Here is a 26,126-nt window from a genome sequence, read left to right as displayed (position 1 = left end):
TCCAATAAAAGCTAACACACCATATGCCACGTTAACAACCCTATCAACCTGGGTGGCAACTTTCAGGGATCTATGTACATGGAAATCGAGATCTCTCTACTCATCCACATACCAAGAATCTTACCATTAGCCCAGTACTCTGATTTCTGTTGCTCCTTCCAAAGTGAATCACCTCTCACTTTTCCACATTAAACTCCATTTGCCACCTCTTAGCCCAGCTCTGCAGCTTATCAATGTCCCTCTGTAACCTGCAATATCCTTCAGCACTATCCACAACTCTACTGACTTTATTGTCATCCGCAAATTTACTAACCCAAACTTCTACGCCCTCATCCAGGTCATTTATAAAAATGGACACAGCAGTGGCCCCAAAACAGTTCCTTGTGGTACACCACTAGTAAATAAACTCCAGGATGAACACTTCCCATCAGCCACCACTCTGTCTTCTTTCAGCTAGTCAATTTCTGATCCAAACAGCTAAGTTGCCCTCAATCCTATGCCTCCATATTTTTTGGAATAGCCTGTAGTGGGGAACCTTATCAAACGCCTTACTGAAATCCATATACACCACATCAACTGCTTTACCCTCATCCAACTGTTTCATCACCTTCTCAAAGAGGGCAGTAAGGTTTGTAAGTCATGACCTACCCTTAGCGAACTACCATGTTGACTATCCCCAATCAAATTATTCCTTTCTAGATGATTATAAATCCTATGTCTTATAATCCTTTACAAAACTTTACCCACAACAGAGGTAAGGCTCACTAGTCTATAATTACCAGGATTGTCTCTACCCCCCCTTCTTGAACAAGGGAATAACATTTGCTATCCTCCAATCTTCTGGCACTATTCCTGTATACAATGATGACATAAAGATCAAATCCAAAGGCTCTGCAATCTCTTCCATAGTTTCTCAGAGAATCTTGGGATAAATCCCATCTGGCCCAGGAAACTTCTCAATTTTCACTCTTTCCAGAATTGCTAACAACGTCCCCTTGTGAACCTCAATCCCACCTAGTCTAATTGCCTGTATCTCAGTATTCTCCTTGACAACATTATCTTTTTCTTGTGTGAATACTGACAAAAAATATTCATTTAGCATCTTTCCTATCTCTTCAAACTCCACACACAACTTCCCATTGCTATCCTTGATTGGCACTAATCTTACTCTAGTCATTCTTTTATTTCTGACATACCTACAGAAAGCTTGAGAGTTTTCCTTGATCCTATCTGCCAAAGACTTCTCATGTTTCCTCCTGGCTCTTTTTAACTCTCTCTTTAAGTCTTTCCTGGCTAACTTATATCTCACAAGTGCCCTAGCCAAGCCTTCACTCCTCCTCTTTACACAAGCCTCCTTCTTCCTCTTGACAAGAGAGTCAACTTCTTTTGTAAATCACGGCTCCCTCACTCAACCATTTCCTCCCTGCCTGACAGGTACACACTTATGAAGGACATGCAGTAGCTGTTCCTTGAAAAAGCTCCACATTTCAATTGTGCCCATCCCATGCAGTTTCCTTTCCCAACCTATGCATCCTAAATCTTGTCTAATCGCATCATAATTGTTTTACCCCCAGCTATAACTCTTGCCCTGCAGTATATACCTATCCCTTTCCATTGATAAAGTAAACGTAACCGAATTGTGGTCAATATCACCAAAGTTCTCACCTACCTCCAAGTCTAACATCTGGCCAGGTTCATAACCCAGTACCAATTCCAATGTGGCCTTGCCCCTTGTTGGCCTGCCTACATACAGGAAACCATCCAGCACACATTGAACAAAACCTGACCCATCTGAAGTACTTGAACTATAATATTCCCAGTCAATATTTGGAAAATTAAAGTCCCCCATTACAACTACCCTATTATTCTTGCTCCTGTCCAGAATCATCTTTGTAATTCTATCCTCTACATCTCTAGAACTTTTTGGAGGCCTATAGAAAACTCCCAACAGGGTGACCTCTCCTTTCCTGTTTCTAACATCAGCTCATATTACCTTTGTAGACAAGTCCTTATCAAACATCCTTTCTGCCACTGTAATACTGTCCTTGACTAACAATGTCAAACCTCCCCCTCTTTTATCCTTTTCTCTGTTCTTACTGAAACATCTAAATTCCAGAACCTGCAACAATCATTCCTGTCCATGTCTCCGAAATGGCCACAACATCGAAGTCCCAGATACTAACCCATGCTGCAAGTTTACCCTCCATATTCTGGATGCTCCTGGCGTTGAAGTAGACACACTTCAAACCACCTTCCTGCCTACTGGTGAACTCTTGTGACCATGAATCCTCACTACTCTCGACCTCCTGGACACTGGAACTACAATTTAGGTTCCCTACCCTCTGCTGAATTAGTTTAAACTCTCCCGAAGAGCATTAGCAAATTTCCACCCCCCCAGGATATTGGTATCTCTTTGGTTCAGGTGTAGACCATCCTGTTTGTAGAGGCCCCACCTACCCCAGAATGAGCCCCAATTATCCAGGTATAGAACATAGAACATAGAACAGTACAGCACAGAACAGGCCCTTCAGCCCACGATGTTGTGCCGACCATTGATCCTCATGTAAGGTAAACCTAATGTACGAGCCCTCAAATTCCTGTGACCAAATGCATGTCCAGCAGTCTCTTAAATATCCCCAATGACCTCGCTTCCACAACTGCTGCTGCAACGCATTCCATGCTCTCTCAACTCTCTGCATAAAGAACCTGCCTCTGACATCCCCTCTATAATTTCCGCCAAACAGCTTAAAACTATGACCCCTAGTGTTAACAATTTCTGCCCTGGGAAAAAGTCTCTGGCTATCAACTCTATCTATGCCTCTCATTATCTTGTACACCTCAATTAGGTCCCCTCTCTGCCTTCTTTTTTCCAATGAAAAAAGTCCGAGCTCAGTCAATCTCTCTTCGTAAGATAAGCCCTCCATTCCAGGCAGCATCCTGGTAAACCTCCTCTGCATCCTCTCCAAAGCATCCACATCTTTCCTATAATAGGGCAACCAGAACTGGACACAGTATTTCAAGTGCGGTCTAACCAAAGTTTAACAAGATCTCACGGCTCTTAAACTTAATCCCCCTGTTAATGAAAGCCAAAACACCATATGCTTTCTTAACAGCCCTGTCCACTTGGGTGGCAATTTTAAGGGATCTATGTACCTGCACACCAAGATCCCGCTGTTCCTCCACACTGTCAAGAATCCTGTCTTTAATCCTGTACTCAACTTTCAAGTTTGACCTTTCAAAATGCATCACTTCGCATTTATCCAGGTTGAACTCAATCTGCCACCTCTCAGCCCATCTCTGCATCCTGTCAATGAACCACTGCAGCCTACAACAGTCCTCTGTACTGTCAACGACACCTCCAACCTCTGTGTCGTCTGCAAACTTGCTAACCCATCCTTCAATCTCTTCATCCAAGTCATTAATAAAAATTACAAACAGTAGAGGCCCAAGAACAGAGCTCTGTGGAACACCACTCACCACTGACTTCCAGGCAGAATACTTTTCTTCCACTACCACTCGCTGTCTTCTATCGACCAGCCAATTCTGTATCCAGACAGCTACATTTCCCTGTATCCCATTCCTCCTGACCTTCTGAACGAGCCCACCATGGGGAACTTTATCAAATGCCTTGCTGAAGTCCATATACACCACATCCACCGCTCGGCCCTCATCAACTTGTCTAGTAACATCCTCAAAAACCCTCCCTCCTGCACCATCCCTGTAGTCATGTATTCAACTCCTCTCTCTCCCTATTCCTCACCTACTAGCACATGGCATAGGCAACAAACCACAGATAAGTCCTGATGAAGGGCTTTTGCCCGAAACATCGATTTTCCTGGTCCCTGGATGCTGCCTGACCGACTGTGCTTTTCCAGCACCACCACTCCAATGTAGACTCTGATTTCCAGTATCTGCAGTCTGCACTTTTGCCCAACAAACCACAGATAACAATTCTATTTGTTCTAGCTCTCAGCTTCCACCCTAGTTCCCAGAATTTCTGCCTTAAGTCCCCATTCCTTTTCCTACCTATGTCGTTAGTGCCTGTGTGGACTACGGCTTGGGGCTGCATTTCCTCCCCCTTAAGGATCCCAAAAACACAACCTGAGACATCATGAATCCTGGTACCTGGGTTATCTGTGGTTTGTTGGTGAGGGTCGAGCGGTCTCTCTCCCATTCCCACAGAACCTATCTGTTCCCCGTAACTATGGAGTCCCCAATAACTAATGCTCTGCTCTTCCCCTTTTTCTTCTGAGCAACAGGGACAGAGCCTGTGCCAGAGATCTGCACCCCATGGCTTACCCCTGGTAAGATTCCACCACCACCCCACCCCAACCCCCCCCCCCCCCCCCCCACCCTCCCGCCCCCAGCAGCAGTATCCAAAATGGTATACTCACTATTGAGGGGAATGGCCACAGGGGATCCCTTTCCGTCCCTGATGGTAACCCATCTGCCTTTTCTTGTATCTGAGGTATGACTACCTCCCTTTAACTCCTCTCAATAGCCCCCTCAGCCTCCTGAATGATCTGAACTTCATCCAGCTCCAGTTCCCTAATGCTGTTTCCGAGGAGATGGAGTTGGGTACACTTCCTGGTGATGAAGTCCGTGGAGACCCTAGTGGTGACTCTTACCTCCCACATTCTGCAGGAGGAGTATTCAACTGCCCTGACCTCCAATCCCACTGTTCTGAATCGCCAAAGAGACTGTTGAAAAAATCTAGTGACCTTACCAATCTGGCGCACAGAACCCTTTTTTTGGTTAGGGGAGGAGGATGGGTGGGAGACACTACCTCAATAGTGTTTTGGGTAAAGCAGCTGCCCAAATATATTACCTCACTTACTCAGTAGTCCCATGTCTGTTCCTGCTCAGTGAGTGCTCTGCCTATACATGAGGTCAGTTTTTAAAGGATTAATTTACCTTCTCAGCACCCCCCTGGTCCTCGTTCTCAATGCATCTGCTGCAGCTGCATAAATAGAGGCCGCTGAACTCATAAGGTAAGTTTTTAAAAGATTAATCTATCTTTCTGGCAGCCCCCGGTCCTCACTCTTACTTGTTTGCTATACATATAAATGCATCATTGTTGGATCTGATTGTTGCATCAAATCACTATTTTTATTCTATCATAACATTTAAATGAATTGATTAGTGCTATAAAGTGGTACAAAGTTAAAAATCACAACACCAAGTTATAATCCAACAGATTTATTTGGAAGCACTAGTTTCAGAGCACTGCTCTTTCATCAGGTAGTTGTGAAGCAGGAACTTATGCAGGACCTTAACAGGACCTTAGCAGCACAACTACCTGAAGAAGGAGGAGTGCTCCGAAAGCTAGCGCTTCCAAATAAACCTGTTGGACTATAACCTGGCGGTGTGTGATTTTTAACTTTATCCAACCCAGTCCAACACTGGTTCCTCCACATCATAAAGTGGTATTGCTTTGCAGTAATGTGCTCCCTGATGTAGTTCGAATTCTGATAAGATGTGTCTCCAGATCTAATTTCAACACCAGTTTCAAATGGATGAAAGCCAACAACTCACAAGGTGAGGTGAGTAGGATTGCCCAGATGTAAACACAGCATTCGATCTGATTGTAACATCCAGGAATCCTGCAAAAATTATAGTCAATGACAATTGAGAAATTCTATTGGTTAGATTTTGTCTCACTTGTCAAAAAAATGTTGGCTGTGCTTATTGGAGGTCAGTCATTTCAACTCCAAGGTAGTTTTGTAGGAGTTCCTCAGGATAGTGTCCATGGCCCAGCCATCTGCATCTGCTCCATCAATCATAGAATCATAGAATCTCTACAGTATCGAAACAGGCCTTTTGGCCCAACAAGTCCAAACTGAACCCCTGAAGAGAATCCCACCCAGACCCATTCTGCAATTGGTCTATATTTCCCTTGACTAATGCACTTGGCCTACACATCCCTGAACACTATGGGCAATTTAGCACAGTCAATTCACCTAACCTGCACATCCCTGGACTGTGGAAGGAAACCTGAGCACCCGGAGGAAATCAATGCAGACATGGAAAGTGGGGACGCACAATAGTTAGCCCCAACTGCAACTCCTCAGACACTGAAACAATCCATATTTAAATGCAGCTTACACATCCTATGTCAAATACAGATTACAATTTCCTTATTCAAACAGAAGAAGTCGAGTAGATTGAGACCTGGTATGAACAGGTTGCCTTACAATATAATGTTGAAACAGACTGGGTTTATTTCCACTGGAGTTCAGAAGAGTGAGCATCTTGACACAGTTGATGTGGAAAGGATGTTTCCTCTTATGGATGAAACAAGGTTATTTGTTTAAAAGTTGGTATTCAAATGAGGAGGTTTTCCAGAGTAAGCACGCAGGTGCATCCGGTGGTAAAGAAAGCAAATGGTATGTTGGCTTTCATTGTGATATAGAAGTCATGATTTGGAGATGCTGGTGTTGGACTGGGGTGTACAAAGTTAAAAATCACACAACACCAGGTTATAGTCCAACAGGTTTAATTGGAAGCACTAGCTTTCGGAGCACTGCTCCTTCATCAGGTGGTTGTGGAGGGCTCAATCGTAACACAGAATTTATAGCAAAAATTTGCAGTGTGATGTAACTGAAATTAATTTTTCAATGTATAATTTCAGTTACATCACACTGCAAATTTTTGCTATAAATTCTGTGTTACGATCGAGCCCTCCACAATCACCTGATGAAGGAGCTTTGCTCCGAAAGCTAGTGTGCTTCCAATTAAACCTGTTGGACTGTAACCTGGTGTTGTGTGATTTTTAACTTCATTGTGAAAGGTTTTGAGTACAGGAGCAGGGATATGTTGTTACAGTTATACAAAGATTTGGTGAGGCCACACCTAGAGTATTGTGTGCAGTTTCAGTCTCCTTTTCTGAGGAAGGATGCTCTTGCTCTCGACTGAGTGCAGCGAAGGTTTACCAGGCTGATTCTAGGGATGGTGGGACGGACGAATGAGGAGAGATTGACTAGGTTAGGATTGTTTCTGCTGGAGTTCAGACGAGTGAGAGGGGATTTCATAAAAACTTATAAAGTTCTAACAGGATTAGATAGGATAGATGCTGGGAGGATGTTCCTGATGGTGGGTGTGTCCAGAACCAGGCATCACAGTCTAAGGATTCGGGGTGGACCATTTAGGACAGAGATGAGGAGGCATTTCTTCACCCAAAGAGTGGTGAACCTATGGAATTCATTACCGCAGGGAGTAGTGAATGCCAAAACGTTGAATGCATTCAAGGGGCAGTTAGATGTAACTTGAGGCGAATAGGATCAAAGGTTATAGGGAGAAAGCAGAATTAGACTGTTGAGTTGGATGATCAGCCATGAACGTGAAGAATGGTGAAGCTGGCTTGAAGGGCTGAATGGCCCTATCTTCTATGTTTAGAGTCTTCTCTGACGAAATAGAAACATAGATCAACCATGCTCTGATTGAAAAGCAGAGCAGACTTGAGAGGCTGAATGGGTTTGTCGACCCTCTGGCAGTGTATTGCAGATCCTAACCATTTGCCGTGTGACAATGCTCCTCCTCATGCCCTCTGCCCCTCCATCCTTCCATTAACGGGGACAGTTTCTCCATCCTCTGTATTTAATTGGATTACACCCTCTGGCAATTATCTCCCTCAATGTCAAATTGTTCTTTCGATAATCATCCCGGGAAACACTTTGGGAACACTTTACTGTTAAGTGCACATTCTGGTCAGGGAGTTCTTGTGATTAAAATATTCATCAAATATGATGTGGAGATGCTGGTGTTGGGCTAGAGGTGGGCAAGGTCAAAACTCATACAACACCGAATTATAGTCCAACAGGTATATTTGGAGCGCTGCCCCTTCAACAGGCGCCAGTGAGCGACCCTTTGACTTTTTCCTTATAAATTCCGTGACTAAGGTCTTCCTTTCTCACTAGCACCTGATGAAGGGGCAATACTCCAAACGCTAATATTTTCAAATAAACCAGTTGGACTATAACCTGGTATCGTGTGATTTTTGATCTTATTCAGCAATTAAACTACATTTCCCGGCAAGCCGCACGGCGCTTGGCCCTCCGCGTTCCCGGCAAGCCGCACGGCGCTTGGCCCTCCGCGTTCCCGGCAAGCCGCACGGCGCTTGGCCCTCCGCATTCCCGGCAAGCCGTATGGTGCTTGGTCCTCCGCGTTCCCGGCAAGCCGCACGGCGCTTGGCCCTCCGCATTCCCGGCAAGCCGTACGGTGCTTGGTCCTCCGCGTTCCCGGCATCCTGTTTGTGTCCATGCAGATGGCGACCTTGTTTGAGACCGTGGCGCCGGGTATGAGCCGTCACTTCGTCCCCGATCCAGCTCCGTGTGGGTCCAGTCTCTACCCTGAATGGATGAGCCCGGAAGTCAGCACGGGAGTGAGTATGAGAGCGGGGTCCCAGGGCGGGAGGTTGCAGTTTGTGGGTTCCACCCCCCCCCCCCCCCCCCCGATGATGCAGCAGTTTTTTTGGGAACATGGTGAGAGCTGCAGCCAGAGAGGGATGGGGTTGGCGGGGATGGTGAGGGGCTGGCGAGTGGGGCAGGTTGGGGAGAGTATGGTCAGGACAGAGGTTGGGTGGTTGTTGATGAGGATTCCACAGGGATCGGTTCTGGGTTCTCTTTTGTTTGTCGCTTATATAAATGATTTGAATGAATATAGAAGGTATGGTTAGTAAGTTTGCGGATAACACCAAAATTGGTGGCATAGTAGACAGTGAAGAAGTTTTTTTAAGAGTACAAAGGACATTGGTGAGGTCACTTCTGAAATACTCTGCAATTCTAGTCATCCAGTTATAGGAAAGTTATTATCAAGCTGGAGCGGGTTCAGAAGAGATTTAGCATGATGTTGTAGGGCATGGAAGGTCTGAGTTATGAAGAAAGGTGAGATAGCTTGGGACTTTTCTCACTGGAGAGTAGGAGGCTAAGAGGTGACCTTATAGAAGTTTATAGATAGAATTATTGGTGGTTCTCTTTTCCCTGGCATTGGAGATTTCAAGACTGGGCACATTTTTAAGGTGAGAGGAGAAAGATTTTAAAAAAGACATGAGGCAAATTTTTCACACAGGGTGGTTTGCATGTGGAATGAACTTTCTGAGAAAGTGGTGGATATGGATGCAATTACAATGTTTAAAAGACATTTGGATAGATACATGAATAGGAACCGTTTGGAGGGATATGGGCCAGGAGCGGGCAGATGGGACTAGTTTGGGATTATGTTTGGCATGGATTGGTTGGATTGAAGGGTTTGTTTCCATGCAGTAAGTCTCTATGACTATCTAATAATACAAAAGATAAGACAGAAACGTTCACAGCAATCATCAGCCAGAATGAATGTGTCTCCCTCCAGTGTTCCTCAGCATCAGAAATGCCAGTGCTCAGCAAATTTGATTCGCTTCACGTGAGTTTTTAAAAATTCATTCACAGGATGAGGGCAGCGCTGGCTTGGTCAGCATTTATTGCCCATCTCTAATTACCAAGAGGGCAGATAAGAGTCAACCACATTGCTGAGGGTCTGGAGTCACGTGTAGGCCAGACCGGGTAAGGATGGCAGTTTCCTTCCCTAAAGGACATTAGTGAACCAGATGGGTTTTTCCAACAATCGACAATAGTTTCATGGTCATCATTAGACTCTTAATTTCAAATTTTACTGAGTTCAGATTACATCATCTGCCGTTGTAGGATTCAAACCCGGATCCCCAGAACATTACTTTGGTCTCTGGATTAACAGTCTAACGATAATACCACTAGATCATTGCCATATCAAAGAATGGTTGGCGGCACTGGATTCTGGAAAGTCTGAGTCCCGATAACATTGTGGCAATAATACTGAAGGCTTGTGCTCCAGAATCAGCCATGCCCCTAGTAGAGCTGTTCCAGTACAGCTATAACAGTAGCATCTACCTGACAGCATGAAAAAATGCGTGTATACAAAAACTAGGGCAAATCCAACTCCGTCAATTATTGCTCCAAACAGTCTACTTTCATCAATAAAGAAATGACAAGTGTCATCAACAGTGCTGTCAAGCTGTGATGTCCAGTTTGAGTTCTGCCAGGGCCACTCAATTCCTGACCTCATTACAGCCTTGGTTCATAAATAGAGAAAGATTAATTCACGAGGTGAGGTGAGAGCGATTGCCTTGACACTGAGTATGGCATCAAGGAGCCCTGGCAAAACTGGAAAGAGCAACCTCTCCTCTGGTTGGATCATACTTGGCACATGAAGAGATTGTGATTGTTGGAGGTCAGTCAGCTTTATCCCCATGGCATTTCTTCAGGAGTTCCTCAGGGTAGCGTCCTAGGCCAACTTGAGCTGCTTCATCAATGACTATCCCTCCATCATAAGATCAGAAGAGGGGGCTGTTTGGTAACAATCGTGCAATGTTCACCACTTGTGACTCTGTCACTGAAATAGTCCAAGTAAAAATGCAACAAGACCTGTACAGTATCCAGGCTTTTCTGACCAGTGGCAAGTAACATTCACATCACACAAATGCAGGCAATGACCATCTCCAATAATGGATAATCTAACCACTACACCCTGACTGTTTGTGGTGTTACCATCACTGAATTCTCCAATCAACAGAGGGTATTATGGTCCAGAAACTCAACTGGAGACACGGTCGCTCAGTGGTTAGCACTATTGCTTCACAGTACCAGGGATCCAGGTCTGATTCCATCCTCGACTGACTGTCTGTGAAGTTTGCACGTTCTCCCCATGTCTACGTGGGATTCCTCTGGTTGTTCAGATTTCCTCCCACAGTCCAAAGATGTGCAGATTAGGTGAATTGGCCATGCTAAATTGCCAGTAGTGTCTAAGGATGTGTAGTGAGAGTGGATTAGCCATGGAAAATGCAGAGTTACAGGGATAGGATAGGAGGTTGGGATGCTGCTCAGAGGGTTGGTGTGGACTTGATGGGCCAAATGACCTACATCCACACTGTAGAGATTCTATGATTTGTTAAATAAAACTGAACTCACAATGAATAATGCAGCTAGAAGAGCAGATCGGAGACTAGGAATACTGCAGCATGTAACTCACCACGTGACTCCAAAAGCCTGTCCATCATCTGCAAGGACGAGTCAGGAGTGTGGAATAGTATCCACTTGCCTGGGTGAGTGAGCTCCAAGAACACTCAAGAGCTTAATACCATCCAGGACAAATCAGCCCCCGCTTGACTGGCACCACATTCGCAAACATCCACTCCTCTACCAACACATACTCGCAGTGTGTGCCATCTGCAACATGCACTGCAGAAATCCACCAAAGGTCCTTAGATAGCACCTACCAAATCCATGACCACTTCCATCTCAACGGGCAAGGGCAGCACAAACATAAAAACACCACCACTTGCAAGTTCCTCTTTAAGCTGCTGAAAAACATGACTTGGAAATGTACAATAGTCACCCCATATCCAAAGCAAACCCTATATATAAGTCATTCCTCAGTTACATACATACCTATGATAAAGTTTAATTGATTATGCAAAATAAAGGCTAACTGGATGCGAGTAAAGCGGGCAGCATGGGTACAGAGGACAAAGTTGAGTGATGTATGAGTGCGACAGGGCCGGAAGGTTTCACCATGTTAATCAGATTGGGGTGCAATTTGAAACTTACAAATCATTTATTTCTGGAATCTTCCAGTGAATTTTTGCAGGCTGTGGGAAACTGCAGAAACCTAATCCGCGGATATGGGGATTCTACTGTATTGCCATTTCTCCTTTGTTGCTGGGCCAAGATCCTGAAGTTCCCTCCCTGAGGGCATTGTGGGTCAACCTACGGCATTTGAGCTACTGTGCTTCAAGAAGGCTGGCCACCATCTTCTCTAGGGCAGCCAGAGACGGGCAATACCCATCCTTCAATGCCTATGTCTCATGATTGAATACATTAAAAGAAAACACTATCTTGGGCATTGCAGGAAAACAAAATCATAGCAGGGTCAGTACAGGCCTTGGGACATGATGGTCAACTAGTCTTCTGCACTGGAGTGCTTGACTACAGTAAAAGCAGAAAGAACTGGAGAAATTCATTGGGTCTGCCAGCATTTGTAGAGAGAAAACTAGAGTTAACCTTTTGAGTTTGAATCCAATGTGATGCTTTTCTTTGGGACTGAAGGTATATGGAAAATTAAATCAGACTTTGTTTACCGTTGGCTGGGTGGGGGGGATGGGAAGGAATGGGTGGAACAAATGGTGAGATTGTTAGAATCTAAAGTTAAAGGCAGTACTAAAAGCTTGGCCAAAATAGGTTTTAAGGAGCATGTTTCCTTTTATACATTTGAATGAGTGTATTATGCCCAGACCAGAATTTATTGTCTGGCCCAATTTGCTGTGGAGAAGGTCATAGTGAGTGGTGCCTCTCGTGTGGTGAAAGTCTTCAGTGCAGTTGTTTGTTACTGGATTTGTCATTGCAGTCTTGGGACTCTGCTACCCTCAAGCACCAACCCCCAGCCCCACGAAGGGGCAATTGCACTTCCCCATGATAGCCCTCAAAATTGGAGCCTCCAAGGATGCATTGTTAGACCCTTACTGTACTTTCTCTATACACAACTGTGTAGCCAAATTCCGAGTGAGTGCCACCTACAAGTTTGCTGATGACACCACCGTAGTAGGATAGATATTGAACAACAACAAGTCAGAATACAGAAAGGAGATAGAGGGCTTGGTGGCGTGGCACAATTATAACAACCTCTGTCAATGTTGGCAAAACAAAAAAGCTGACCATTGCTACGGAAAGGCTGCCATAATCATGAAAGACCCTTCCCATCCTGTTACAACTTCTTCCATCAGGCAGAAGATACCGAAGCTTGAACATGCGCGTCAACAGGTTCAAGAACAGCTTCTTCCCCTCTGTTATTAGACAGATGAATGAACGGTCAAACTTCAAATAATCTTGATCTTGTTTTGCGCATCCCCTGTGCAGTGTAACCTGTATTCTCACTCTGTCTAAGCACCCTATGATTGTATGTCATCGCTTATTAGATTTCCCTGTACTGCTCACAAACAAAAGCTTTTCACTGTGCTTAGGTGCACATGACAACAATAAATCAAATATAATTTTAATTGATGTTAAATGTAGAGTATGCTGTAAATTGAGCGATTCTGCAATGTCATATTATACTTGAATCTTTCTGACTTTGGATATTTAGTTTCTCTCTCCTATGGTGGATTAATTTGTAAAAATTCTCATATAAAATTTATCTCTTCTAAAACAGACCACTATAATGGCTGTGGAGTTTGATGGTGGAGTTGTTATTGGTGCTGATTCTCGAACCACCACAGGGTAAGTCTGCTGATTTTGGACATTGCAACATGGGCATGAATCTGATGGACGTCGTATGGGCCTGAAATTATACATATATTACTTTAAATTGGTTCTAATATCCAGATTTGATTATTCTTAATTGTTAAATTCATTCAGATAAGCTCCTGAAAGTTAAGTATGGGCCTGACTTTGTAAGAGAAATCCCTTGCTTCTCTTCAGATTGGTAACATGGGACTTTACATGTCTGGTTAAGAAGGCCTTGGTTAATATCTTCAACACTGCAGTGTTTTGAATCCACAAGTTCTTAACATCGTGTCTTGATCAGGGAACTCCTCCACACTGATGATGCTATGATAGTCAGTCATATGGAACTAAGCTACAAAGACAAGTGTCACATCTCCCATGTCAGTAACTAGTTCTCCTTTTCTACAAGTTTGAAGGATACTTTCAGCCTGTCATTAATACTGTAAGCAGTGATTTTTCACACCTGGGAAACCTTAGCCAACAACAGTTAGGGAGACCAGGAGGCTTCCATTAGAATGGTACATTGTCTTTGCAAAATATAGTTTTTCGAGTCTGAGGACAAACTTTGGACTGTTGGTGCAATGTCGGGGAAATTTGCAAAACTGTTACAGCTGAACAGTATCCAGGCTGGGAGATCAGAGTAACAAACATTACTTCCTCAAATTTTGTAAACAAGAGAACATTGTGATAGTTAGCTTTTTCCTTTTATTCTCAGTTACTGCTTCATTGAAATTAATCTAGTGTTGGATTTATAATGTAGAACATATTTGCAACACTCAGCATTTTCAGACACTATCTGTCGGGAATGGGGAAACCAGTGTCCAGACACTTTATGGAAGTATTGCAGGTGAGTAGCTTTTATTAGAACGAATAAAGCAGTTGGGGATGGGGGAGATAAAGAATCCCAAATGCGAATCTGAATATAAGCAAATTTAATGGGATCAAACTGGTGCTATATAAATGGACAGATATTTTCTCCTGTTACGACACAGGGGTATACCCTCCTGCAGAACTTAAAATCAGCAACACAGAAAAGACTTATCCCGTGCAGTAATCTGTAAAGATTCAAGTGCCCAAGAACTATTTAAAATAAAAATTAACAACTTTCAGAAATAAAGTACAACAGAGAATAATTAATTAATCGCTATTTACAATTTCTTCCTCTAACCTATCTTTTACCTTCCCTTCTATAATACTAGTCCGATAAAACTCCCAATTAAGATTTACAACACTCCTCCTAGTTCCCCTTGTCCTACAGGCATTTATCTTTCAGACAGTACATGAGCTCGTGTGAAAATAGCCAAATGGCAATTTTGGTGAAATGCAAATTCTTTGTAGGATCATAGAATCCTGATGATCTCTCTCTGCCCTTCCTGTGCAATTGCGATCATTAACATTACTTGTAATGCACTACATTTTTTTCTCCTTCAGATCATACATCGCTAATAGGGTAACGGATAAACTGACCCCGATTCATGATCTGATTTTCTGTTGTCGCTCAGGATCTGCAGCAGATACCCAAGCAATTGCAGATGCAGTGGCCTATCAGCTTGGTTTCCACAGGTTGGTTGCTATGTGAATACTATCCAGATTCTGTTTGAAATATGATGAAATGCAGGAATGGATTATGAATGAAAAAACTTTATGAATATAGATTTCTACTGAAAGTTAAGATGTAAATCTATATTCATCTTGAGCGATATTGGCAGTGCTAGTGGCTGCATTAAGACCCTTGAAGTAATGTAATTGTATCACAGTGAGTGGGATTTAATTCTGTCATTGGGGCTGAGTTGAGTGATTGGAAAGATGTTTGCTAAGTTTGATTTTGGATTGCTTGGTGTAGAGAATCCTGACAGCACTGTAGGCGGCAATTTGGTTTGTCAACATGTCTCTGTGGAGCTATCTAATTCATCCTAACCTTGTGCTGCTTCCCTATAGCTTTGGAATTAGTGTCATTATGAATTATTTGCTCCAATTCCTTCCTAAATGTTACTATTAAAACTTCTACCACTACCAAAGTTGAGTTCAGGTGATATTCCTTTGTAGAAGGCCGTTCAGCCCCTCGAGCCTGCTCTGCCTTTCAATAAGATCATGGCTGATCTGCAACCTAACTCCATATGTCTGCCTTGGGCCCATACCCCTAGATATCATTGCTTAATAAACAATAGTCTATCTCTGGTTTAAATTTAATGATTGAAATAGCATTGTTGTGGACCATGCCAGACCTCCTTCAAAATATCTTAAGAGGGTAGTCCAGACTTGTAACCTTTTCCTTTTTTTAATGGTAGGTGTAAAGTGGATATTCCAGGAGTAGTGCAGCTGATCAAACTACTTGGCTTTAAGCAAAATAGAATTTATTTAAACACTACAGATGATACACAAACAAAGGAAAACAGAATTTAGAATAACTTAACTATTTGAAAACTAAGTACCCGTTCCAATCTCTAAAGCATCCCATAAATACACCCCTTGGCAAAAGATAAATTCAAATACAGGTTCTTATAGGCAGGAGAGATTTCAGAGAAAAAAATCAGGCAAGAAGTATCTGTTGAAACATGGGACCTATTTTCACTGTAGCAGCTTCTGACTGCCTGCTAAAACTAAAACGAAACTAGAAGAAACCTGAATTGGGATAAGTTTGCATTAGTATGATATTCATTGTTCATAAGATTATGAAGGAGACCTTGATGCTAAGTCTTACTCCTTCAAAAACGAAAGATATTTTCCTCTGCCCAGCTGGACAGGGCTGCCAAACTGATGAAGCTGCAACACAAGGCTACTTATATATCAGGAGAAAGTGAGGACTGCAGATGCTAGAGATCAGAGCTGAAAATGTGTTGCTGGAAAAGCGCAGCAGGTCAGGCAGCATCCAAGGAGCAGGAGAATCGGCGTTTCGGGCATGAGCCCTTCTTACTTATATATCAGCCAATAGAAGAGTACTGAGTAGATAAGACTGACAGATCCCACGATCAACAGATCAGATCTAAACGGCAGCACGGTGGTACAGTGGTTAGCACTGCTGCCTCACAGCGCCAGAGACCCAGGTTCAATTCCCACCTCAGGCAACTGTCTGTGTGGAGTTTGCACATTCTCCCCGTATCTGCGTGGGTTTCCTCCGGGTGCTCTGGTTTCCTCCCACAGTCCAAAGATGTGCAGGTTAGGTGAATTGGCCATGCTAAATTGTCCGTAGTGTTAGGTGAAGGGGTAAATGTAGGGGAATGGGTGTGGGTGGGTTGCTCTTCAGAGGGTCGGTGTGGACTTGTTAGGCCGAAGGGCCTGTTTCCACACTGTAAGTAATCTAATCTCATCTAACTGGCCATTCCCCTGCTATTGTTTAAGTAGACACTCCCAGACATCAAAAGGGCAGCGTCGTCATAGCACCAGCTGTTATTTGAAGAAGAGTGTTCCAGGCTATGCTTTGCATCTCTCCTGAATGGCCTGGCCCTAATTCTTAAAGTATGCCAGTAGTAATAAAGGCCTAGTCTGTCTAATCTCTTATTGCTTAACCCCAGAAGTTCAGCTGTCATCCTGGATTGGTGATGTTTGTCCTTTCTTTCTATTCTCTTTGGCCATCTGTGAGGTCTTGGAAGATTAGATAATAGCCTATGTTGTCCCATTGGTTAAGTAGGGGAGCAAGGATAATCCTGGAAACTACAGGCATGTGAGTTGATGTTGGTGAATTATTGGAAAATATTCTCAGCAACAAGAACTATACGCATTTAGAAGCAAAAGGACTTATTAGTGATAGAATGCATGGTTTGTGCAGGGGCGATTGTGCCTTACTAACGTGATTGAGGGAAAAGCAGTTTATGTTGTCTACGTGGACATCAGTAAAGTCTTTGGCAAGGTCCCTAAAGGCAAACTGGTACAAAAGGTGAAGTCACATGGTGTCAGGCAAGATAGTCATAGGAGACAAAGGGTAGCTGTGGAAGGGTGCTTTTCAGAATGGAGGGTTGTGACTAGTGGTGTTCAGTGTTGGGACCTCAGCTGTTTGTGATCTACATAAATGATTTTGTGCGTCCCAGCGACGTTCTCTGAAACATTCTGCAAGTTGGTGTCCTGTCTTCCCAATGTAGAGGAGACCACATCGAGAGTAACAGACACAATAGGTTGAACAGTTCGCCAACTTCATAAACCCTTCCATCCTGACCTCCCATTCACCTGGACGTTTCAGAGAACATCTCTGGAACACACGTGCTAAACAACCCCACCGCCCTCTGGCCAAACACTTTAGCTCCCTCTGCCACTCTGCCAAGGACATGCAAGTCCTGGTCTCCTTCACCGCCAAACTCTAGCCACCCGACACCTGGAGGAAGAATGTCTCTTCTTTTGCCTTGGGACCCTCCAACCACCCAGGATCAATGTGGATTTTACCAGTTTCCTCACTTCCCCTCCCCCCACCTTATCCCAGATCGAACCTTCCAACTCTGCACTGCCCTCCCCAGTTATCTCTCAGTCCCCTTGGGCCACACCCCTATTCCTGATGAGACCTTGTGCTCAAAGTGTCTACTCACCTGCTCTGATGCTGCCTGACTGGCTGCACTACACTTTGACTGTAGCTAGGGTTTTGTATAATTGCAGCACAATGTTTGTATCCTTGTACTCCAGGCCTTTAGACATAAAGGCTGGTAGTCCATTTAGTTGTCTTGACTGTTTTCTGCACCCGTGTATGGCATTTTTTAAAAAAAAAAGCCAAATCTGTGTTTATCTTCGTTCCTTTTGAGAAAAATATTTTGATCTATCCTTTCTCAATCTGAAATGGATAATCTCATACTTGCTTATATTAAAATCTGTCTGCCACAGCTTTGTATATTTACCTAATCTATCAATATCCTGTTGTAATTTTATGCTGTGACCAACACCATCTACAATGTTGTCCAAGTTTGTGTCATCAGCAAATGTGGATAATTAACTTTTTATGCCATTATCTAAGTCGTTAATGAAGATGGTAAACAATTGATGCTGCAACACAGAATCCTGCAGAACACCACTAGTCATATTCTGCCAATTTGAGTCCTTATCCCCATTCCAAATCTCTGTTTCCTGCCACTCAACCAATTTTCTATATATGTAAGTGTGTTGCCCTTAATCTCCTGGGTATTCAACTGGAAAAAATGGACCATGGGTAAGATCCTAAAACGGAGGAATAATAAACGCTGCCCTTTTCATTGAAAATGAGTGAACAGTCAGGAACAGGTGATTCCAATGTCCAAAGTGCAGGATATTTTTGACTGCTTTTATCTTTCAAATGATGGGAATGCAAATCCAGTGAAATGAGCTGATGCCTTCATCAATACCAAACCAGGTATATTCTCTGAGTGGTCTGTGAATTATAAAATGCAGCATTCTTGCTGACAATAATTCAAGTAAAAAGTAATAATGACCTAAAATATGAAAACTTAAAGTACGTATGGTTGGACTTTACATAGAAGCACAAAATACCATCAGTCTCTACTATTGCTGAGGCTTTGCTTGCCTGCTGATTCATCTTCTGAAGTGAAGGAGTTTAAAAACTCCAATCAGAATTCAGCAACTGGTGATTTCTGTAATCTAGTCTGCTAAATTTGTATCTGTTAAATTGAATCTTATTAAATTATTGGTTACATTTTGCATTCAGATTGAGAAAATACACAGTGATATGAAAACAGTTACTTTTTTTAAAATTTCAAAACTAATTAAAATAAGGATGGAGGGTCAGGCGCTGTGTTATTTCTGCATGATGTTAGGCTGGTGAACTCCATTGTGGTTCCCAGTGATCATGTCTGCAGTAAATGATGGTAGCTCAAGGAGCTCCGGTTCAGATTCGATGAGCTGGAGTCTAAGCTTCAGACATTGTAACATATCAGGGAGGCAACAACTTACCTGGGCGCTACCTACCCCTTAAATTCAGCCAGTGGTCAGGGACAGGATGGTGTGGCTATGAGTAAGGCAAGTAGAGGGATTCAGTAGCTAGAGTTGCAGGAGCCTCAGCCCTTGTCTTTGTGCAACAGATTCAAGAGTCTTGCTCCCTTTGTGGATGGGAATGGGGACTGCAGAGAGGGTGAGCCGACTGACCATAGCACCATGGTGCAGGGAGTCATTTAAGTGGGGAGAGAGAAGAAAAACGTCTAATTGTGGGATTTTGTACATAACCCAAAGGACTAGCCACACTACCATACATCAAGAGCATTTCCAAACTGACAGCCAGACTACTGCGACCACTTGGACTCTAATAGCACACAAACCAACAGCCACTCTCAGACAACAACTCACCAGGATGAAGGACCTGATACCCAGCATGAGCAAAACCAATGTAGTGTACAAAATCCCATGCAAGGACTGCACAAAACACTACATAGGACAAATAGGAAGGCAGCTAATGATCCGCATCCATGAACACCAACCAGCCACGAAACGACACGACCAGCTATCCTTAGTAGCCACACACACAAATGACAAGCAACATGAATTTGACTCGGACAACACTACTATTATAGGACAAGCCAAACAGAGAACAGCCAGGGAATTCCTAGAGGCATGGCACTCATCCACAGATTCAATCAATAAACACATCGATCTGGACCCAATATACCAGACACTGCAGCAAACAGCTGGAACTGATAACCGGAAGCGGCAGATTCAAACCACTACAAATGCCGGAGGAAAGATCACAGAAGCACTTCACAGGAGTCTCCCAATCACTGAGGATGTCACCTAGACAGGGGACGAAACATCTGCAACACAAATTCCCAGCTCGGCGAACAGAACCACAACAACGAGCACCCGAGCTATGAATCTTCTCACAAACTTTGAAAAACCTCTCATAATTGAGGATAGTATAATTAGAGGCATAGTCACTGTTCTATGTGACCAGGAACGAGAGCCCTGAAGGTTGTGTTGCCTGTCTGGTGCTTGGGTTTGGGATGTCTCATCTGGGCTGCAGACAAACTTAGGAGTGGGAGGGTAAAGATCTAGTGGTCGTAGTCCACGTAGGTTCAAAAGACATAGACAAAACTAGGGCAGAAGTTCTGCTAAGGAAGTGTGAGCAGCTAGGAGCTAAATTGAAAATCTCTGGATTACAATGAGCTAATTGGCATAGGGTCAATAAGATTAAGCAGGTAAATGAGTGGCTTAAAGATCAATGTGGATAAAATGTATTTGAATTCATGGGGCATTGGCACCACTGAAGAAAAAGGGACCAGTCCCAGTGGGGCGGTCTTCATCTGAACTGTGCTGGGACCAGAGTCCTAATGAATCTCATAACTAGGGATGTTGGTATGGCTTTAAACTAAATGGGGGAAGGGAGGATTCAGTTATAGAGGGGAAATTAGAAAACCCAAATAAAAGGAGGAGGTAAGAGTGCAAGTTAGCGATGTGATGGATGGTTACCAGACAATAATGGTGAGGGACAGAACAGGTGAATATCTTTATGCAACAAGGAATTATAAAAAGGTAGGGTAATTTACCAGTGGAACAAATTTAAAAGTTTTATATTTAAATGCATGAAGCATTCAAAATAAAGTGGATGAATTGATCGCGCAGATATATGTAAACATGTACGATATAATTAGGATTGCGGAGAGATTGCTGCAGAGTGACCAGGCATAGGTTAGATTAGATTAGATTAGATTAGATTACAGTGTGGAAACAGGCCCTTCGGCCCAACAAGTCCACACCGACCCGCCGAAGCGAAACCCACCCATACCCCTACATTTACCCCTTACCTAGCATTACGGGCAATTTAGTGTGGCCAATTCACCTGACCCTGCACATCTTTGTGATGTGGGAGGAAACCCACGCAGACACGGGGAGAACGTGCAAACTCCACACAGTCAGTCGCCTGAGGCGGGAATTGAACCCGGGTCTCTGGCGCTGTGAGGCAGCAGTGCTAACCACTGTGCCACCGTGCCGCCCACAGGTATTGAATGTCCCAGGGTATTTAGTATTTAGGAAGGACAGGCAAAAAAGGAAATGGTGGTGGACTGGCATTACTGGTTAAAGAGGAAATTAACACACAGTGACAAAGGATATTAGCTCTGACAACATGGAGTCTGTATGTGTTGAGTTGAGAAATACCAAGAGGCAAAGAACATTAGTGGGTGTCATATATAGACCCCCAAACTGCAGTGCTGATGTTGGGGAATGGTGTTGAACAGGAAATTCGAGATGTGATAAGGGAATATCAGTGATCATGGGTCATTTTAATCTACACATAGATTGGGCATATCAGATTAGCCACAATGCCATAGAGGAGGAAAGTATGTATGGGATGGTTTCCTTGACCAATATGTGGGGGAACCAACTAGAGAGAGGCCATCTTAGATTGGGTACTTGGTATAATGAGAAAGAAATCATTTCCAATCTAGCTGTGCGAGACCCTTGGGGATGAGCAACCATAACATATCAATATTAGAGAAGTGAAGGTGGGAAAATTGAGGGGATTGAAGGTTGATAAATCCCCAACGCTTGATAATCTATATCCCAAAGTACTTAAGGAAGTGGCTGTAGAAATGTTGGATGAATTGGTCTTCTGCCAGGATTCTATAGACTCTGGAAGAGTCCCTACAGATTGGAGGGTAGCTCATGTTACTCTTAATTGTTACGACAAGGTGGTAAACCAAACGCACAAGAGTTCACCCCACCTCGTAATCTCTTAAAATATGAGTAACAGAGAACTACTCAAATTCCACTGTTTAACAAAAAAAATCAATTTTATTCTTTAACTCTTAAAGTGACCATTAAACAACAAGTATTTACAACTCTAAGCCTCCTTTCTCTTAAAGATTTGTTATCCATCTCCCACTCTATAACAATCTACGATCCAAAAAACCCCTATTAAATTTATAGCAACTTAATGTTTCCAAAGCCAGACAGCAACTGAAGAAGTAGAGACATTGTTGTGTCTTCTTGACTGTTGCATATCCATGGGAAATCTGAGTTGTTGGAAATGTGTTGCTGGAAAAGCGCAGCAGGTCAGGCAGCATCCAGGGAACAGGAAAATCGACGTTTCGGGCATAAGCCCTTCTTCAGGAATGAGGAAAGTTTGTCCAGCAGGCTAAGATAAAAGGTAGGGAGGAGGGACTTGGGGGAGGGGCGTCGGAAATGTGATAGGTGGAAAGAGGTCAAGGTGAGGGTGATAGGTCAGACTGGGGTGGGGGCGGAGAGGTCGGGAAGAAGATCTCAGGTTAGGAAGGCGGTGCTGAATTTGATGGATTTGACTGAGACAGGGTGGGGGGAGGGGAAATGAGGAAACTGGTGAAATCCGAGTTCATCCCTTGTGGTTGGAGGGTTCTTAGCCGGAAGATGAGGCGTTCTTCCTCCAACCGTCGTTTTGTTGTGGTCTGACGATGGAGGAGTCCAAAGACCTGCATATCCTTGGTGGAGTGGGAGGGGGAATTGAAATGGTGAGCTACAGGGTGGTTGGGTTGGTTGGTCCGGGTGTCCCAGAGGTGTTCTCTGAAACGCTCCGCAAGTAGCCGGCCTGTCTCCCCAATATAGAGGAGGCCACATCGGGTGCAGAGGATGCAATAGATGATATGTGTGGAGGTGCAGATGAATCTGTGGCGGATATGGAAGTTTCCTTTGGGGCCTTGGAGGGAGGTGAGGGGGGAGTTGTGGGCGCAAGTCTTGCACCTCCTACGGTTGCAGGGGAAGGTGCCGGGAGTGGAGGTTGGGTTGGTGGGGGGTGTGGATCTGATGAGGGAGTCACGGAGGGAGTGGTCTTTACGGAATGCTGATAGGGGAGAGGAGGGAAATATAACCTTGGAGGGATGTGAGGGGGGAGGTGTGGGCGCACCTCCATAGACCTGAGGATATGCAGGTCTTTGGACTCCTCCATCGTCAGACCACAACAAAACGACAGTTGGAGGAAGAACGCCTCATCTTCCGGCTAGGAACCCTCCAACCACAAGGGATGAACTCGGATTTCACCAGTTTCCTCATTTCCCCTCCCCCCACCCTGTCTCAGTCAAATCCATCAAATTCAGCACCGCCTTCCTAACCTGAGATCTTCTTCCCGACCTCTCCGCCCCCACCCCAGTCTGACCTATCATCCTCACCTTGACCTCTTTCCACCTATCACATTTCTGACGCCCCTCCCCCAAGTCCCTCCTCCCTACCTTTTATCTTAGCCTGCTGGACAAACTTTCCCCATTCCTGAAGAAGGGCTTATGCCCGAAATGTCGATTTTCCTGTTCCCTGGATGCTGCCTGACCTGCTGCGCTTTTCCAGCAACACATTTCCAGCTCTAATTTCCAGCATCTGCAGACCTCACTTTCTCCTCAAAAATCTGAGTTGTTGTCAGTCCTAGGAATTTGAAGCTGTCTACACTCGTGACCTCTGTTCCTTTGATGTAGATGGGAGTGTGTTCTCCTCTATTCTTTCTGAAATCCATGATCAATTCTTTAGTCTTGCCGATGTTGAGAGAGAGGTTCTTATCATTGCATGTCACCAAGCCCTCTATCTCCCTTCTGTATTTTGACTCGTTGTTCAATATCCGTCCAACAATGTTGTCAGCAAATGTGTTGATGCTATTCATTTAGAATTTAGCAACACAGTTATGGGTGTACAGGTGTTTGGTAGGGAGCTGAGGAAGCAGCTGAGGTGGGGGAGGGCTCCAGCGTCGAGTGTTATTATGGTTGAGGTGCAGTTACCTATTTTCACTGATTGCGGTCTGTGGGTCAGAAAGCTGAAGTTCTTGATGCAGAGGGCAGAGCCAAGAACAAGATCAGTGTTTTGCAATCAGTCTGGAGGGGATAATGGTGTTGAAGTCGGAGCTGTAGTCAATGAGCAGGAGTCTAACATAGGTGTCCTTGTTGTCGAGATGAGTGTAGGATTAGGGCTATGGCATCCACTGTGGACCTGTTACCTTGGTAGGTGGATTCTAAGGGATCGAGGCAGGCTGGGATACTGGAATTGATGTGGGCCATGACAAGCCTGCTGAGGCACTTCATGATTATTGAGGTCAGAGCCACTCATTAAGGTAGTCATTCAGGCACATTGCATGTGTTTCCTTGGGTATGAGGATGATGGTGGTCTTCTTGAAGCAATGGGGACTTCAGCTTGCTGGAGGGAGAAGTTGAAGGTGTTAGTAAATACCTCCGCCAGTTGGTCCGTAGAGGATCTGAGTACTTGGCTGGGCATACTGTCCAAACCTATCACTTTCCTTGGGTTCACTCTCAGGAAGAGAGATCTGACGTCTGCAGTGGTGACCCAGGGAATAGGTGTTGGGGCAGGTGTCACCATGCTGCTGGCATTCTGCTCAAACCGAGCATATAAGGCATGGGGTGTTTCAGGGAGGGATGTATCTTTGTCCACTATCTTGCTCTGCTTCATTTTATATCCTGTAATGTTGTTTAGACCTTGCCATAGGTGGCTGGAATCTGTCTGTTAGGTTTGGGTTTCTAACTTGCTCCAGTACTGCCTCTTGGCATCCCTGATGGCTTTGCGGAGATCATATCTGGAGTTCCAGTATTGGTCTGGATCATCTGACTTGAACGCTACCTGTCTGGTTTTCCTGTTTGAATTTCCTGGTTCATCCAAGGTTTACAGATGGGGAGCACTCGGATTGACTTCTTTTGTTTGCAGTCCTCCACACGTTTGCTTCTCACTGTTAAGAAACAGTGACTGCCTCAGAATGTTTCTCTGCCCAAAATGTTTGTTCACAGCCAGATTTTTATTCAAATTAAAATGCTGCTGTCAGCAAACTATCAAATCAGGCTACCGTATTAGATACAGGATTTGCCTGGGTCTGGAGCATAGGTCCATTTATTGTCTATAGGTTGAGGTCATTAACTTTTAAAACTTCCAGTCCTTCCTTGGATGGCTGTCAAAGTGTAAGGTATAGAAGAATTAGGGAGAGCTATTTGCACCATGAGGGACTGTTGTCAAAGAGTTTGTCACCTCGTCCCTGCCCCTGAAGGCTCCAGACTACGGTGAACCAGTTCATGAAATGGATGTTTGGTCTCATTCAACTATTTCTGTCCCATATGTTATGAACCAGGCTCAGACCATCTCAAAAATATTTTGAGGTAGCCAAGACCCAACCTTTTCCTATTTTAAAGACAGATATGAAGTGGATATTCCAGAAGTGATGCAGCTGGTCAAACCACTCTGCTCTAAGCAAAACAGAATTTATTTAAACACCACAATTGAAACACAAACAGAAGAAAACGGAATTTAGAATAGCTTAACTATTGGAAAAGTAACTGACCTGATATAGCGACTTAGGAAGTGTTCCAATCCAGTAACATTTCATAAACACACCCCTTGGCAAAAAGATAAATTTGAACATGGATCCCCACAGGCAGGAAGGAACAACATGCAAAGAGATTTCAGAGAGACAATCAGGAATCATTAACTGAAGCTTGCAACCTTTCCTGGACTTGTGACTAACCCTAACCCTAACCCTAACCCTAACCCTAACCCTAACCCTATCCCATCTTGTGACTACAACAGCTAAACCAAACTAGAAGAAACCTGAACTGGCCACTTCCCTGCCAAGCTCTTCCAGACCTCTTGGCACCTCTGCCTTTATGACCTCTTTTTGAAACAAGGGACAAAATAACCTTGTGAAAGTGACAGCATCGTCACGCATCAACTTTAGCTCAGCGAATGAGACTGTATGTTATGACACAGGGTAAACCCTTCTAATTTAAAACAGACACAGAAAAGCTCACTTCTCCTCGGAATCTGTTAAAGTATGAGTAACAGAGAACTACCCAAATTCCATTATTTAAAGAAAAAAATTTAACAATTTATTCTTTAACTCCAAAAGAGAACATTGAACAATAACTATCTACACTGTAAGCCTCCTTTGTCTTAAAGATTTATCTACCCCCCGACAATATATTGATCTGA

At 43.9% G+C, this 26,126-nt stretch overlaps 1 protein-coding gene across 1 annotated transcript in view; it reads left to right on the top strand.

The window, feature by feature from the left end:
- The first annotated feature begins 8,210 nt into the window (after nucleotides 1-8,210).
- psmb6 (proteasome 20S subunit beta 6) overlaps nucleotides 8,211-26,126 on the top strand; it is a 34,133-nt gene continuing 16,217 nt past the window's right edge. The window contains exons 1-3 of the mRNA XM_043682114.2: nucleotides 8,211-8,380; nucleotides 13,216-13,283; nucleotides 14,721-14,852. Coding sequence (XP_043538049.2) covers nucleotides 8,258-8,380; nucleotides 13,216-13,283; nucleotides 14,721-14,852 — 323 coding nt within the window. The 5' untranslated portion in view covers nucleotides 8,211-8,257. The remainder of the gene's footprint in view (nucleotides 8,381-13,215; nucleotides 13,284-14,720; nucleotides 14,853-26,126) is intronic.

The sequence above is a fragment of the Chiloscyllium plagiosum genome, unplaced genomic scaffold (assembly GCF_037043375.1).
Source record: "Chiloscyllium plagiosum isolate Xiang-an unplaced genomic scaffold, Cpla_swu_hap1 HiC_scaffold_44, whole genome shotgun sequence".
NCBI classification, from domain to species: Eukaryota; Metazoa; Chordata; class Chondrichthyes; order Orectolobiformes; family Hemiscylliidae; genus Chiloscyllium; species Chiloscyllium plagiosum.
The sequence above is the reverse complement of the archived record's forward strand: the minus strand, read 5'-3'. Positions and strand labels throughout refer to the sequence as shown.